At 39.6% G+C, this 18,055-nt stretch overlaps 1 protein-coding gene across 2 annotated transcripts in view; it reads right to left on the reverse strand.

Annotated features, from left to right (window-relative positions):
• FAM168A (family with sequence similarity 168 member A) overlaps positions 1-18,055 on the reverse strand; it is a 164,368-nt gene that overhangs the window by 39,664 nt on the left and 106,649 nt on the right. For both annotated transcript variants that reach the window (XM_031024980.2, XM_006730443.3), the window contains exon 2: positions 13,748-13,835. In XM_031024980.2, the coding sequence (XP_030880840.1) occupies positions 13,748-13,817 (70 nt within the window). In that variant the 5' untranslated portion in view covers positions 13,818-13,835. The remainder of the gene's footprint in view (positions 1-13,747; positions 13,836-18,055) is intronic.

An 18,055-nucleotide genomic window follows, 5' to 3' on the forward strand; every position in this document is an offset into this window, starting at 1 on the left:
GAGTCCCGCATCGGGCTCCCTGCTCTGCGGGGAGCCTGCTTCTCCCTCTCCCACTCCCCCTGCTTGTGTTCCCTCTCTCGCTGTGTCTCTCTCTGTCAAATAAATAAATAAAATCTTTTAAAAAAAATAAAAATAAAAATAAATAAATAAATAAAAATTTCTAGAGCACCGTATTGTTGTAAGGACTCAATGAAATTACAAATGATAAAGAATTTTCTAAGTTGTATTGTACCTCTTATTCATTATTATCAGGGGTTTTGCGGGCCCCCTTTTCTCAAGCTTCAGAGAAAATCTGTCATTGGAGAGTCAATTTTTGTTTGTTTTAAAGATTTATTTATTTGAGAGAGAGAGAGATCGAGCATGTGTGAGCAGGGGGAGGGACAGATGGAGAGGGAGGGAGAGAACCTTCAAGCAGACACCCCCGCTGAGTGTGGGGGCCAATGCGGGACTTGATCCCAGGACCCTGAGATCATGACCTGAGCCAAAACCAAAAGTCGGTCACTTAACCGACTGAGCCACCCAGGCACCCCACTTGTTTTTTATTTTTATTTTTTATAAACCCTTTACATTTCTCAGATTTGACCTTTCTTTTCCATCCTTCCTACCCTTATCAGGCCATTATTACTCTTTCTTGGATTTTTTAAAAAAGATTTATTTGAGAGAGAGCACAGGCAGGGTAAGCAGCAGGAAGAGGGAGAGGGAGAAGCAGGCTCCCCACTGAGCAGGGAACCAGACATGGGACTCGATCCCAGGACCCTGGGATCATGACCTGAGCCGAAGGCAGACGCTTAACCAACTGAGCCACCCAGGCACCTCTACTCTCTCTTGGATTATTTACATTTTCCCCTAGCTGGTCTTCCTGACTTGTCACATACCTTCTCCCAATGCATTCTTTACATAGCAGCCAAAATCATTTTTCTAACTTGAAAATTAGACCACCTCATTCCAGTACTTAAAACCCCTTAATGATACTTCATTGCCCTTTGGTTGAAGTCCAAACTCCTTAGCTTGTAAGAGGATTTTATGACTTGACCATTCAGATCCCTCCAGACCATTTCCTACTCATCTTATGTATCTATGTTTTTACTCCAGATGGTGGCTGGCATTATGTTTTTATTTAGAGCTATAGTTTCACTAGAGATCATCAGGTCCAATCCTCTTCTCAGGTGAGGAACCTGAGGTCTCATAACTACCTAAGGAACACACTTACTACAGTTCACCATGAATTCAATATCTGATTTACTTCTGTGTCTCTAGTAGTCAGCCCCTGACGTGCCATGAATACTAAGTATTTTTTAGAGAGATAGATGGACTGGCAGATACCAAAGTTGGAATAGAACCTGAAACTTTGGCAGCTAAACTAGTTCTCTTTCTATTCACCTTATGCTGCTTTTTTATTTTGCAAGACACTCATGTGTAAAACATCTGGTATATAGTTATGCTCTTATTAGGTACTAAAGCATTAGTAGCCATTGTTTTGTTGTTAGTCATCATTATGGGCATACCTCATTTTATTGCACTTTACAAACAGTGCATTTTTTATAAATTGAAGGTCTGTGGCAACACTGAGACAAGCAAGTCTCAGTGCGATTTTGCCAACAGCATTTGCTTGTTTCATGTTTCTGTGTCACATTTTGGTAATTCTCACAATATTTCAAACTTTTTCATTATTATATTTATGGTGATCTGTGATTGGTGATTACTACTTGCTGAAAGCTCAGATGATGGTTTATATTTTTTAGCAATAAAATATTTTTAATTAAGGTATATACATTTTTTTTAGACGTAATGCTACTGCACACTTAATAGACTACAGTATAGTGTTAACATAACTTTTTTTTTTTTAAAGATTTTATTTATTTATTTGAGACAGAGAGAATGAGAGACAGAGAGCACGAGAGGGAAGAGGGTCAGAGGGAGAAGCAGACTCCCTGCTGAGCAGGGAGCCTGATGTGGGACTCGATCCCGGGACTCCAGGATCATGACCTGAGCCGAAGGCAGTCGCCTAACCAACTGAGCCACCCAGGCGCCCCAACATAACTTTTTTAAAAAGACTTATTTATGACAGAGAGAAAGAGAGAGAAATCGGGAGCAAGCAGGGGGAGGGGCACACAGCATCTTGAGCAGACTCCCCACTGAGTGGGCTCCATCTCACACTCTGAGGTCATGGCCTGAGCTGAAATCAAGAGTTGGATGCTTAACCTACTGAGCCCCCCAGGCGCCCCTAAACGTAACTTTTACATGCACTGGGAAACAGAAAAGTTCATCTGACTCACTTCACTGCAATGTTCACCCTATTGTGGGGGTCTGGAATGGAACCTGCAAAATCTCTGAGGGGTGCATGTATTTCACCAGCACCTGGCACAGGGATTGGTACAGAATAGACTCTCAGGAAATTCTGAAAGAAGGAAGGGAGGGAGGGAAGGAAGAAAGAGAGAGAGAAGTGAGCAGCCTTCTGCCATGGCAAGGAGGGTCTGGGACAGGTAGCCAGTGTGGAAGAAACTGTTCTTGCTTTGTAGGTGAATGAACGGAGACTCAGGACATTTACTTTGGATAATCTGTTGTGACTGGTCAACCCCTCTGGATGGATCAGATGAAACAAGGAGATTTTTCTACTTATGAATTATGTAGAGATAGCACAGATCCTCAGAGAAACTTGGTTTATAGCAAATTTTCTTCTTTTAGAACAATGATAGCTGAAGTCTGGCAATTCCTTTGAGCTTCTTAGTAAGGAAAAGCTGTCCTCAAACCTCCTATATTATCTATATAGTCATCCTTGGATTCTCTCTCTCCCTCTCTCTCTCAAATAAATAAATCTTTAACAAAATAAATTTTAAAAAATAAAGAGTGTTGGCAAGGATGTAGAACCCTTGTGCACTGCTGGTAGGAGTATAAAATGGTGCAGTCGCTGTGGAAAACAGTATTGAGGTGCCTCAAAAAATTAAAAACAGATTGCCGTATGATCTAGCAATTCCACCTCTAAATATATACTCGAAAGAACTGAAAGCGGGCGCCTGGGTGGCTCAGTCGTTAAGCGTCTGCCTTCGGCTCAGGTCATGATCCCGGAGTCCCGGGATCGAGTCCCACATCGGGCTCCCTGCTCGGCGGGAAGCCTGCTTCTCCCTCTGACCCTCCCCGCTTGTGTTCCTGCTCTCGCTATCTCTCTGTCAAATAAATAAAATATTAAAAAAAAAAAAAAAAGAACTGAAAGCAAGGTTCCAAAGAGATATTTGTACACCCATGTTCATAGCCAGTATATTCACAATAGCCAAAAAGTGAAAGCAACCCAGTGTTCATCGAGAGATTAATGGATTAAGAAAAGTGGCCTAAACATACAAGGGAATATTATTCAGCCTAAAAAGGAAGGAAATGCTGACACATACTACACATAGATCAACCTTGATGATATTATGGTGAGTGAAACAAAAGGACAAATACTGTATGATTCCATTTGTATGAGGCATATAGAATAGTCAAATTCATAGAGACACACAGTATATAGAATGGTGGTTGCCAGAGGCTGGGGAAAGGGGGAGAATAAGGAACTGTTACTTCAAGGGTATACAGTTTCAGTTTTGTAAGATGAAAAGACTTCTATGTATGGATGGTGGTGATGCTTGAACAACAATTTGGATGTACTTAATGTGACTGAACTGTACACTTAAAAGTGACTAAGATGGCAAATAATTTTATGTTATGTGTATTTTACCACAATTAAAAAAAAAAAAAAAAAGATAGGACTGGGGTGCCTGGGTGGCTCAGTTGGTTAAACGGCCAACTCTTGACTTCAGCTCAGGTCATGATCTCAGCATCCTGGGATTGAGCCCCAAGTTGGGCTCTGTGTTCAGTGGGGAGTCTACTCAAGATTCTCTCCCTCTGTTCCCCCCGGCCCCCACTCACCTACTCTCTCTCTCTAGAATTTCTAAAAAGAATAGAACTTAGTAACTAACTTTAGAAGACAAAAGAAAAAGGGATATCAAGGATGACTCTTACGGGGGCGCCTGGGTGGCTCAGTCAGTTAAGCGGCTGCCTTCAGCTCAGATCATGATTCCAGGGTCCTGGGATGGAGCCCTCCGTTGGGCTCCCTGCTCAGTGAGAGCCTGTTTCTCCCTCTCCCTCCGCCTGCTGCTCTGCCTACTTGTGCTCTCTCTCTGTCAAATAAATAAAATCTTAAAAAAAAAAAAAAAATGACTCTGTTTCTGATTTGAGGGAATAGGTGAATGATGGTACTAATTACAAATTGATAAAAGGAAAAATGAGTTACAGGGAAAGACAATAGGCTCAGTTTTAGACATGATACATCTGAGCAAAGTATGAGACATTCACGGAGAAGATGTTCAGAAGAATAGCCAGAGAGGAAGAAAGGAAAAAACAAATGGAAAAATAAACAAACAGAAAAACTTATAATCAATGAAAAGCAAGGGAAGAGAAAACTTCCAGAAGGGATGAATCTGGAACATCAAATGATACAGGGATGTCAAATTAGGATGAAGGCTGACAAGTGTCCACTGGATTTAACAGCAAGGAGATTACTAGTAACCATAGTGAGAACAGTTAATAAGAATTCTTCTTAGAGACCTTTTTCAGTCATAGGCGAAACTTATTAAGTGACCTGAGAAGTCTTTTCTGAGTAGAAATCAGTTTGACTATCAGAAGGGGGTTTTGTGGAGCAGTTTCAGGAATCAGAATCCATTTCCCAGGCTCATCTAAGATCCTAATCTCTATGGTGTCCAAGATATAGCCAAGTAGGTTAGAGCAGTAACTCTTGTTTTGTAATGCAGAAGATCTGGAGTTTTGGCTCTGCTACACAGTGTGACCTTGGGACAGCTGATCCCTAGTCGTAGGGAAACAGGGGCTACCTCCCTAGACTTGTTATAAGAAATAAATATGAGGGGAAACCCCCACAAAAGTTCTTTGCAAAGAACAAACTAGTCAGTCTTAAAACCTCTATCAGGTGATCTTCACAAAGGAGGGTGAAGGGTGCAAGGCCTGGGTCACTGCAGAGAAAGATATTCTTTTTCAATCTACTAATATATCAGATTATTCATTGTATCTGCAGGCTGTCAGCTTAATTATCAAGTCTCCTAGCTGAAAAACTGTGTCAAATACAAATATGTTTCTTAAATTGTTCTTAAGCAAAAAAAAGTATTCTAGAAAAAAACCTGAAAATGACAGTCTTTGAACATACCAATTTCCTAATTTTCCAACCTTGAGGGTCATGTGTTTTGTTAGGGTATCTGAAGTATTTCAACAGATATTTGCTGCTAGATAAAAGCGGGATATTCATTTAGGACCCAGCACAAGAGTGGCGGAGAGCATGTGAGCTAGTATGGGCCAGCAGAGGATTGAGTAGTAGCCAGGAGAGGATATAGACAAGGAAGATTTTCAAGGATGAAACCTTGGTTGTTACTCTGTGGTAGAGAGACAATAAATACACAGACCCGAAATAGGGAGACCCAGCTCCAACACTTCCTGCAAAAACACTTCTCCATCTTCTCACTTATAAAACGATGGGATACTTTAAGAGGTCCATCTGTTCAGAATTCTTTCTAGTCAGGTTTTGGAAACTTCACTACAAGTCAATGGCTGGCCCTATTACATTTATGACTCTCAGCTGTCTTGTGAAGACTAAATTCCTAATGCTTTTCTTTTTTTCCTTTTTTTTCAGATGATATACTAAGGCCTGAAAAGTTCAATAATTTATGTGACATCACATAGTTTTTAAGTGGCAGAATCTAAATAACTAACTCTTTACTCCACACTCTTTCCCCAGTAGAGATATACTTATCACTGTGCATTGTAACAACTGTTAACTGAGCACCAACTATGAGCCCAGCATGGTACCTCGGACTTCATAAACATTTTCATGGACCTGTGAACCAACCATCTGTATAGATCATTACCCCATTTTAGAGTTGAGGAAACTGAGATTGAAAAAAATTAAGTAACTTGCCCAAGGTCCTACAGCTAATTAGAGGCAGAGCCTAGATTCCACCCCAGATCTGACAGACTCCAAAACCCGTCTTTTCAGCCCCTATTCTAGATCTCTGGTGACGCCTGGATGCTCTCACCATCAGAACATTTTACGAAAAGAAGTGTGGAGAATATTTAGGTCTTGTCTAAATTGCAAACTTCTGGCAGAGAAATGTTACTGAGGTCTTTCAGAAAAAGAAATGCCCCATTCTATAAAGAGTCCCCTGCCACAGTAAATCTATGTAAAGGGTATTCACTGTACTTACTATCTTTATTAACCAGCTAAGGCTGCCATAATAAAATACCACAACTGAGTGGCTTAAACAACAGACATTTATTTCTCACTGTCTGGAGGATGGAAGTATGAGATCAGAATGCCAGCCCAATTGGATTCTAGTGAGGGTTCTTTTCCTGCCTTGCTAATGGCAGCCCTCTTGCTGTGACTTTACATGGCAGAGAGAGAGAGAGCTCTGGTGGCTCTTCCTCTTCCTTATTATAAGGGCACTAATCCCATCATGAGGGCCCCCTTCTCATGACCTCAACTTAACCTAATTATCTCAGAAAGGCCCATCTTCAAATACCATCACATCGGGAATTAGAACTTCAACATATGAATTTGGGGGGACACAAACATTCAGTCGATTACACTATCTATGCTTTAAGTGTTTTAAAGTATGTGAACATATTACATTCTCTAAATTCTCCTTTCCAAGATGCATAAGGAGCTAATTATAACCACTTCATAGGACAGTTGCAAGTATAAAAATACTGTCTGTAAAACAATGAGTTCAGTTTTTGGCACATAGTAAGCACTCAGTAAAGGAACTTTAAAAAGGAGAAGAAACAATATTGTCAACTGGCTATAAGATAGCTGTTCACTGGAATAAACTGTATTGCTGTGATAATGTGATTTATAATAGGAAATATACATTTGGTCTTTGTCTTCATTCCTGGAACAGAGCTCCTAAAACCCTTGAAATTTTCTGAGTGATAAGAGCCATAAAGATGTCTTGATATTCATAACAAACTCCTTTCAACCACAAATGAGTTTATATTAATGGAATGACTTCTGGAAAGCAATGGGGGCTGATTGCCAGGGGAACCAACCATGTGACTGGAAAGTTGGAACTTTCAGTCCCATCCGATCCCTGATCTATGGGGAAAGGGGCTGCACGTTGAATCAACTGCCAGTAGCCAGTGGTTTGATCAATCATGCCTATGTAATGAAGTGTTCATAGAAGCCAAAAAGGACAAGGTTTGGAGAGCTTCCAGGTTGGTGAACACATGAAGGTGCTGGGAGAATGGCACCCTCTGGAGCAGGCATGGAAGCTCCATGCCCGTTTCTACATTCCTTGCCCTATGCATGTCTTCCATCTACTTATTCTTGAATTACCTCCTTTTAGTGAGTAAACTGGTTTCCTGTGTTCTATGAGCCGTTCTAGAAGATTATTTGAACCCAAGCAGTGGTTGTGGGAACCTCTGATTTACAGGCTATCAGCCAGAAGCACAGGTAACAACCTGGACTTGCAATTAGCATCAGAAGTGAGGACAGTCTTGTGAGATTGAGCCCTCAACCTGTGGAATATGATGCTATTGACAGGTAGATATATCAGAATTGAGTTGAATTATATATAAGACACCCAGCTGGTATTGGAGAATTGCGTGGTATGAGGAAAAGACCCACACATTAGAACTGGTTTTCGGAATCATTAATTGTGAAGTCATATTTTATTTCCCTCTCAGATTTCACAGAGAATTTCAAATCAGGAGTTTTCCCAACCTCTCTGTTCCCTGTGGCCACTACCCCATTACCTCTGAAGTAGATGATACCACAATGGACTTGACCTTCCACTTTTCCTTCTACTGTACTTCACTAGCCTACCCCAAACTGCTGGCCAGGAGCAGACTTTTAGTCCCTCAAAGGTGAGGATCCCTAGTCCTAAACCTCTGAGACTAAAAAACAACCCTCTCACCTAGCTTATCGCTGGAAACAGTGAAAGGAGTACATATTTTAAGACAGATCAGCTTACTATAAGGAAGCATATACACTTTGAAATCACAAAGACCTGAGTTCAAGTCTTTCCCTCATCTTTCAGGAGTGATACACACTGGTCAAGTCTTACAACTTGAATTAAACTACCAATTTCTTTAACAGTAAAAGACAAGTACTATAGGGTTTATGATAAGATTATAATTAATATATAAAAAGTACTTAGCATGTTTGCCAAATGATAATACTCTTTAACATAACCATTACTGTTAATAACAATAATAACAAATGTTTGCTTTAATGCATTATATTTGGCATTTGTTTACAAATTATCTTACTTGGGTCTTCTATTTCCAGCACTATGGAGGAGAAGATAACCTGAAAATTTGCCTACTACATAACACGTGGAAAAGCTGGATAAAGTATAACAAACACTTCGTGTTATGTAACAAACATAGGCAGAGTTAAGATTTTAAGAAAGAAAAAGAAATCCCCAGGAGTGAAAAACTGAAGAGGAAACTAAAAATCAGGAACTCTCATAGCCGATGTTGAACTGCTGTGGGAAGGTTTTTTGGTTTGGGCAATTAAAGGGCTTGCTTTTTATAGCCACTGGGGGTGGGAGATGAGGCTTTGGGCCCTGGAGAGGTCATGAGTTGGAACTCAAATTCCCCTCCATAAAGCTCGGATCTTAGAGGAGTCATATTGTCAGTTTAAAAAAAAAAAGACTCGGGGCACCTGGGTGGCTCAGATGGTTAAGCGTCTGCCTTTGGCTCAGGTCATGATCCCAGGGTCCTGAGATCAAGTCCTGCATCGGGCTTCCTGCTCGGCAGGGAGCCTGCTTCTCCCTCTCCCTCTGCTGCTCCCCCTGCTTGTGCTCTCTCGCTCTCTGTCAAATAAATAAAACAAAATCTTAAAAAAAAAAAAAAAAAGACTCAAAAGTACAGAGAGACAACAGGAAACTTAGATTAAAAAAGAAAATTTCCCTAAGAATTTGAAACTTTGGGTTGTGTGAAGTCTGAATTTATTCTACTTGTATGGAGTTTATTCTTCCCATGTGGTCCTAGAATCTGCAGCAGAGAAATTAACTTAAAATATAGTTTCAGACTTAGTAGAAACAAAGACAATCTTCCCTCTCTCCCTTGGGAGGAGTACTAATTATCTCATTTAATTTTCACAACTATCCTATGGAATAAGTAATATTATCCCAGTTTATTAAAGGCATTTAAATTCAGGGAGGCTAAGCAGCCTGTCCAAAGTCACCTAGCTATTATCTAACAGAGCTGGGATTTGAATCTGGTTGTTGTTCATTCAATCAAAATACATTTACCAAGTTCTACTATGTGCCAAGCAGAAACAAGGTCCATCTCCTTTCCAATATATCACATTGCCTAATCTTTTTTGAGCAAATCAATAGATAAATACAACTATTTTCTTCTTTCTCAACTTTAGCAATTCAGTGAGAATGAAGGCAGCCAGTATCACAGGAAACCCACGGGATTCCCCTGGGCTCTGTCTGCCAGAGCAGCTCAGTCCTCTCTGCCAAAGGGACTTAGGTTGCTGAGACACTAAACAGGGAAGAAAAAGAGCAACTACCACTCAGTGGGTCCTGGTTACTGGAATTCATTTTATTAGAGTAAACATACAACAATTTTAGTTTCTAGTAAGTATTTTCAAACAGAAATTTCAAAATATTTACTACTAAGGTTAAATAGGGATAATAAGGCTGTTGTGATAAACACAAACATATGAAATTAAAAGTTAGTGATAACAGCTATAGTTCTATCAGGCTCAACCTCCAACATATTTCTGAATGTTATTTAGGTTGCCAAGCATTGAGAAAATCCTGATTTACAAACATAAGTAGCTGCAACTATTGGTGTTTTTTTTTTAATTAACATGCATTCTTAAAAGCTTAAGTTAACACATTGTTTACCTTATGTGTATAAAAATAGTTCTAAATATTTTTAAATATTTATAAAAATAGTTCTTTATAAAAATAGTTCTAAAAATTTTTCAAAATCAAATCACATACTTGAGGAATTTCTGAAGCACCACTCTAGTGTTCTTATAGAACAAAGTATGGAAAAATCAGAAAAAAAAAAAAAAAAAGTTCTCTGAGATCCCTCCATTTCAGTCTAGGAAATTATATAGAATACACAGTAAAGTGCAAAGTTATAAGAAGGAACCAGTACATTCTATTCACTGCCAATGGCTCTCTTCTGGGGCAAAACCCTCTACATCCCCACCTCCAATCCTGCCATCAAGACCATTATTCACCTACTTTTTGAGCATCATTTCCCACTTTTCCCCTCTTCTTTTTTTTTTTTTAAATAAAGATCTTATTTTTAAAAAAGATTTATTTGAGAGAGAAAGAGAGCACATGTGCGAGCAAGCATGGGGGGGTGGCAGAGGGAGAGGGAGTGAGAATCCAAGTAGACTGTGCCTAGTGCAGAGCCCGATGTGGGGCTCAATTTCATGACCCCAAGATCACGACCTGAGCCAAAACCAAGAGTCCGGAGCTCAACCCAGGCTCCCCAAGATTTTATTTTATTTTTTATTTTTTTTAATTTATTTTTTATTTATTTATTTGACAGAGGGAGACACAGCAAGAGAGGGAACACAAGCAGGAGGAGTGGAGAGGGAGAAGCAGGCTTCCCACGGAGCAGGGAGCCCGATGCGGGGCTCGACCCCAGGACCCTGGGATCATGACCTGAGCCGAAGGCAGACACTTAATGACTGAGCCACCCAGGCACCCCCAAGATTTTATTTTTTATTTATTTATTTTTAAAGATTTTATTTATTTATTTGAGACAGAATGAGAGAGAGAGAGCACATGAGAGGGGGGAGGGTCAGAGGGAGAAGCAGGCTCCCCGCCGAGCAGGGAGCCCAATGCGGGACTCGATCCAGGGACTCCAGGATCATGACCTGAGCCGAAGGCAGTCGCCTAACCAACTGAGCCACCCAGGCGCCCCAAGATTTTATTTTTTTAAGTAATCTCCACACCCAGCATGGGGCTCGACCCCGAGATCATGCTCTTCTGACTGAGCCAGCCAAGCGCCCCTGCCCCCTTTTCCCCTTTTCTACTTTTTTTTTTTTTTAAAGATTTTATTTATTTATTTGAGACAGAGAGAATGAGAGGGAGGAGGGTCAGAGGGAGAAGCAGACTCCCTGCCGAGCAGGGAGCCCGATGTGGGACTCGATCCCGTGACTCCAGGATCATGACCTGAGCCGAAGGCAGTCGCCTAACCAACTGAGCCACCCAGGCGCCCTCCCCTTTTCTACTCTTTACTCCAGCTAATCTCAAGTATTGACTGTACCCTGACCATACTGTCCTAATTCCCCATGTGTTTATTAATACTGTTGCCTTCACCTTGGAATACTGTATTTTTGAAGGCCCATGATATGCTAAGCACTGTGCTAGACAACCTAAATACATTTTCTCCTTTACTTCTATTACCATATTTTACCCATCTTTATTTATTTGTAAATAATAACATTTTTAAGCGTTTACTTTGTGCCAGATATTAGATGCTCAGTGCCTTACAGTAGCTCATTTAATCCTGATAGCAGCCCTAAATCAAAATAGTATGACACTGACACAAAAGTACACACATAGATCAATGGAACAGAGAGTCCAGAAATAAACCAACGTTTATGTATTTATATGGTTAATTAATCTATGACAAAGGAGGCAAGAATATACAATGAGGAAAAGACACTCTCTTTAATAAATGGCACTGGGAAAACTGGACACCTATATGCAAAAGAATAAACCTGGACCACCTTCTTACACCATACACAAAAATAAACTGGATTAAAGTCCTAAGCGTGAGACCTGAAACCATAAAATTCTTTAAAAAAAAAAATATAGATGATAGATAGATAGATAGATAGATAGTAATCTCTTTGACACTGGCCATTGCAACATTTTTCTAGATATGTCTCCTAAGGCAAGGGAAACAAAAGCAAAAATAAACTATTGGGACTACATCAAAATAAAAAGATTTTGCACAGTGAAGGAAACCATCAACAAAATGGAAATGCAATCTACTGAATGGGAGAAGATATCTGCAAATGATACATCCAATAAGGGATTAATATCCAAAATACATAAAGAACTTAGACAACACCAAAAAACCCAAATAATCCAATCACAAATGGGCAGAGGATCTGTCCAAAATATATACAGAACTTATATAACTCACCACCCAAAAAACCCAAATAATCCAATTAAAAATAGGCAGAAGATCTGAATAGACATTTTTCCAAAGAAGACATAAAAATGGCAAGCAGACACATAAAAAGATGCTCAACATCACTCATCATCAGGGAAATGCAAATCAAAACCATAATGAGGTATCACTTCACGCTAAAATAAAACACACAAGAAACAAGTATTGGTAAGGATACGGAGAAAAAGGATCCCTTGCGCACTGTTGATGAGAATGTAAATTGGTAGACGCTGTGGAAAACAGTATAGAGGTTCCTCAAAATATTAAAAACATACCATATGATCTAATAATTCCACCACTGTGTATTTACCCAAAGAAAACGAAAACACTAATTTAAAAAGATACATGCACCCTTATGTTTGTTGCAATATTTTTTGCAATAGCCAAATTATAGAAGCAACCCAAATGTCCACTGACAGATGAATGGATAAAAAAGATGGGTGTGTGTGTGTCTGTGTGTGTACAAATGGAATATTACTCGTCATAAAAAGGAATAAGATCTTATCATTTGCGACAACATGGACGGACCTTAAGTGAAATAAGTCAGAGAAAAATATATACTGCATGATTTCACTTTATATGGAATCTAAAAAAATAAAAGAAGTGAATAAACAAAAAGCAGAAACAGACCTATACATACAGAGAACCAACTGATGGTTGCCAGAGGGGAGTTTGGTGGAGGATGCAAAATGGGTGAAGAGGAGTGGGAGATATAGGCTTCCAGATATAAAATGAATAAAAGGGATGGCATAGGGATAGTCAATGATATTGTAATAGTGTTGTATGGGGACAGATGGTAGATACACTTGTGGTGAGCATAGCACAACATAAAGACTTGTTGAATCAGTATGTTTTACACCTGAAACTAAATTAATACTGTATGTCAACTATACTTCAAAAAAAAAACCTAGACTAAGTGTAAAGAAGGAAGGAAGGAAGGAAAGAAAATACTATTGCTCTCATTTTATAATGGGAGCACCAAGGCTCTGGAAGGTTAAAAAATTTGCCTAAGGCCAAGTAAGGGAGAGAATGCTTCCTGGAAGAGTGCTGTCTGAGCTCAGAGCTGAGTTCTTCAAGAATAAGGTGAAGTTGTCAGGGACAATGTCATTCCAGACAGAGGGACAACATACACACAGAGAAGTAGTAAACAGCTTGGTATGGGGTTCAGGAAAAAGATCAGTCTTCAGAATCAACAGACCTGGGTTCAAATATCTATTTTTGTTTTTGTTTCATGGTCTCTTACTATGACTATGGTTTTCTCAACTGTGAAATGGTGATAAGAAGCTTTAAGATTAAAATTAAACATATATAAAAGTGTGTATCACAGGGCCAGCATGGTAGGTACTCAATAAATAAATGTTACTTCCCTTCCTTTCCCCTAGTTGACAGTTCAAGAACTGGACCCCAGACATACCACTCTTCTATAAATTACAAAGCTTTATCAGAGCTTTCGGAGGCTCTGGTAAAGTACACCAAAAATCATTCAGCAAGCTATCTGGTAATGTCCTTAACCACCACTTTTCAAAATGGGAACTATTCTCACACCACTCACCTGTGTAGGCCATGTTCTTAGGGTTGCCGTAAGGAGCCCCAGGCTGCACGGGGCTATACACAGGGTTCATTGTGGAAGACTGAGGATCCTACAGAGAAACAAAGAAAACAGCACCGATTATTGATTGCTCATTTTCCCTGATATCAGCTTCCCCTCTATAATCTTCAATTTATACTCACAGAGAACAACACGGTACAGCAAAAAGACAACTAAACAAAAAGCCATTTGTTTGTACTTGGCCCTATATTATACACTTTGCTCATTATACAGATGAAGATACTGAGAAGCAGAGAGGTGATACAACTTGCCTAATGTCAACCCAGGCCTTCTGCCTTTCAGTTCAGAACCAGACCCACTATCCCGCAGATGACTCTCCCACTAATATACTGTGTGGCATTGGCCAAGTCACTTCGCCTCACTGGACTCCAATGTCCTGATGTGAAATCCATTAGTTTAGGCTCTCTGAGGTACTTTTCTAATTCTAAGGACGCTAGTCCATGAGCTAGGAAAGGATGCACTTCTACTGCTCACCAGGGGAGCACAAGAGCCAAACAATGAGCACACACACTATTAGGAAGAGCATCAAGTGTCTCACCAATCCTTTGCACCTGCAGTGGACAAGATACCAGTTACCAGATTTGGAAAAAATAGAAATTTATTGCCACTGATCATTTTAATGCAAACAAGGAAACACAGCCAAGATCTCTTTCAAAATGTATTCAACGGAAAGAAATAAACTTGGAAATTTGTGTGCAATAAGTATCACCTGCACAAGTGCTCTGTTAATTACCTTAATGAAGCACATTCTCCATTCTGATTAATGGAAAAATCTGTCATTAAACTCTATTAGCCAGCCAATTTGTCCCATCGTGTTTAGGGAACCATCTCTGACATATAGGCCAACACATTTAAAAAACTTGTCTCTACAAATATATTATTTACACTTCATAAAAATCAAACAATTCCCTCCTAACTAGGCTCACACGATGGACGGGCAATTTTTTTAGGTCATTAACTTCTCTTGTAGCACCTCAGGATAGGAAACAAGTCAAATGTCAAGATAGGCAGTGAACAGCTGGCTTGATGACAATTGCTCTGCAATTAATTAAGTCTCTCCAGGGTTCTGGAAGGAAAGGTGGAGTAAAAATAGGTTCCCAAGGAGAGGAAGGTAGGGCAGTCAAACAGGCAAAAAAGGAAATGCCACTGATCAATTTCAGAGGCTAGAACTTCCTGAAATGTACCCAATGGGCAGCCCTGGCAAATCACCCCAGGGCAACAGACTAAACTACCACCAGTTGACAAACTGAAACCAGAAAAACTTGAGGATGAAAGTTACAGAAGATATATATTTCAGCACACCTTAAGGAGAAAATACTCTTGCAGCCAGAGTTACCCAAGAACATAGCCAAGTAACACTCTCTCAGAATATAAGCACTCTCCTAAAAGGTACTGGGAGAATTAAGAGAGATCTCAGAGGGCGCCTGGGTGGCTCAGTCGTTAAGCGTCTGCCTTCGGCTCAGGTCATGATCCCAGGGTCCTGGGATCGAGTCCCACTTCGGGCTCCCTGCTCAGTGGGAAGCCTGCTTCTCCCTCTCCCACTGCCCCTGCTTGTGTTCCTGCTCTTGCTGTCTCTCTATCAAATAAATAAATAAAATCTTTAAAAAAAAAAAAAAAAGAGAGATCTCAGAATGTCAAAAATACATTGCAAACTGTCGGGTGGCATGCAGAGGTAAATGATGGTGGTGATGATGTAACAACAACAACAACAATACAGAAGATCACTTGTACACTTTCCCTGCCTTGGATCTCTCTTCTGCCCAGCTAGTTCTCTGCTAAATAAGCTGGGGTAAGCAAGACTGTTAAAGTGCTAAGCAGTACAACTGGCCCTATAAACATATGGTCACTCTCCTACTGAGAAGGTACCTTGTGCTGCTGATGATTGGGCAAGGTATGAAATTGCTTTTCATAACCAAAGAAATGCATCAGCTTTGGAACTGGTCTCCTGCTGCTCCAAAATAAGGGCCACAGCCTCAAAAGGAGATCATGCCTGGGCAGCACTCCACAATAGTATCGATTCCAAGCCCAACTAATGACTGACAGAAATGATATCTGCCAGGGGTTCAAAATTTAGATTAAGAATATGACAGCCACGTCTGGGGAAGGTGCTCACAGGAAAAGAGGGTTCCTGGCTTTCAAGGGAAGGTCAACCTTTTACAAGAGAATCCACACACTGTTAATAGTTTCAGGGACAGACTAAAAATGAGTAGGAAGATCACAAACTATGATCAGGCAGATTTAGGTTCAAATCCTGAAACTGCCACATATCAAATGTGGGACCACTGGCAAGTCCACTGACCTTCCTGAGCTTCAGTTTCCTCCTGCCTCAAAATGGAAAAGAATATTACATACTTTGTAGAGTTGTTGTAACATTTGTTTTTTTGAAAGACAGATTTATTGAAGTATAATTTACATATGTGAAACTTACCCCTTTCATGTATACAGTTCTATGAGCTCTGAAAAATGTAGTCATATAAGCACTCCACAAGTAAGATATAAAACATTTTCACCAGCCCCAAAAATCTTCTCATCTTTGTAGTCAATACCCTCCCACCAATTCCTAGCCCATGACAACCACTGATTTGTTTTCTGTTGTTCTATATATATATACACACATATCAACTTTCACTTTATAGATGAAAAAAGTGAGGCTGAGAAACGGCAAATGAACAGTCCGAGGTCACAAAGCAAGTAAAGGCAAGGCCAAGACTGGCACCCCAAATGTATCAAAGACCTAAATGAAAGAGTTGAAAATATAAAACTCATACAGTAAAGAAGAAAATACAGGAATAAACCTTTGTAATTGTAATTGTAATTACAGTTACAATCCAAGAAACTTTGGATTTGGCAATGGTTTCTTAAATATGATACCAAAAGCACAAACAACCAAAGGAAGAAAACAGATACACTGGATTCATCAAAACTAAAAACTTTTGTGCTTGGGCGCCTGGGTGGCTCAGATGGTTAAGCGTCTGCCTTCGGCTCAGGTCATGATCCCAGGGTCCTGGATCGAGTCCCGCATCGGGCTCCCTGCTAGGTGGGGAGCCTGCTTCTCCCTCTGCCTCTGCCTCTCTCTCTCTCTCTCTCTGACTCTCATGAATAAATAAATAAAACATTTAAAAAAAAATTTAAAAAATAAAAACTTTTGTGCTTTAAAGGACACCATTAAGAAAGTGAAAGACAACCCACAGAATGAGAGAAATCTGCAAATCATTAACAGCTGACCCTTGAACAATGCAGGGGTTAGGGGCACCGAGCCCCTCTGCAGTCCAAAATCTGCATGTAACTTTTGACTCCCCAAAGACCTAACTACCAAGAACCTTCTGTTGATTGGAAGCCTCACCAATAACATAAACATTTGATTAACACATATTTTATATATGTATTACATATTGTATTCTTATGACAAAGCAAGCTAGAAAAATAAAATATTAAGAAAATCATAAGGAAGAGAAAATACATTTACAGTACTGTACTGTAAAAAATCCATATGTAAGTGGACCCACACAGTGCAAACCTGTGATGTTCAAGGGTCAAATGTATAGGATAGGGGATTTGTATTTAAAATATATAAAGAATTCTTATCTTAATTCAATAATAAAAAGGCCACTAACCCAATTAAAAAATGGGCAAAGGATCTGAACACATATTTCTTCAAATAAGTTATATAAATGGCCAATAAGCTTATGAAAAGATGCAAATCAAAACCAAATCAGATACCACTTCACATTCACTAGATGGCTATAATCAAAAAGATAACAGTGTTGGCAAGGATGTGGAGAATGAACCCTCATACAATGCTGGTAGGAATGTAAAATGATACAGCCACTTTAGAAAAAAGTCTAACAGTTCCTCAAATAGTTAAACATAGTTACCGTAAGATCCAACAATTCCACTCCTATGTGGAAGGAAATGAAAATGTATGTTCACATGAATGTTCATAGCAGGATTATTTGTAATAGTCAAAAGAGGGAAACAAATGTTCAATTGGTGAATGGATAAATGGAGTGTGGTATATCCATATAATGAAATATTTGACAATAAAAAGAAATGAAGTATTGATATATGATACAACATGAATAAACCTTGAAAACATTATATTAAGTGAAAGAAGTTAGTCACAAAAGGCCACATATTATGTGATTCCATTTATATGAAGTGTCCAGAACAGGCAAACCTATAGAGACAAAAGGTAGATTAGCAGTTGCCTAGATTAGTTCATGATACATGAAACCTAATAACTTCCAAATC

The sequence above is a fragment of the Leptonychotes weddellii genome, chromosome 11, assembly GCF_054177405.1.
Source record: "Leptonychotes weddellii isolate Sample4059 chromosome 11, ASM5417740v2, whole genome shotgun sequence".
Taxonomy (NCBI): Eukaryota; Metazoa; Chordata; class Mammalia; order Carnivora; family Phocidae; genus Leptonychotes; species Leptonychotes weddellii.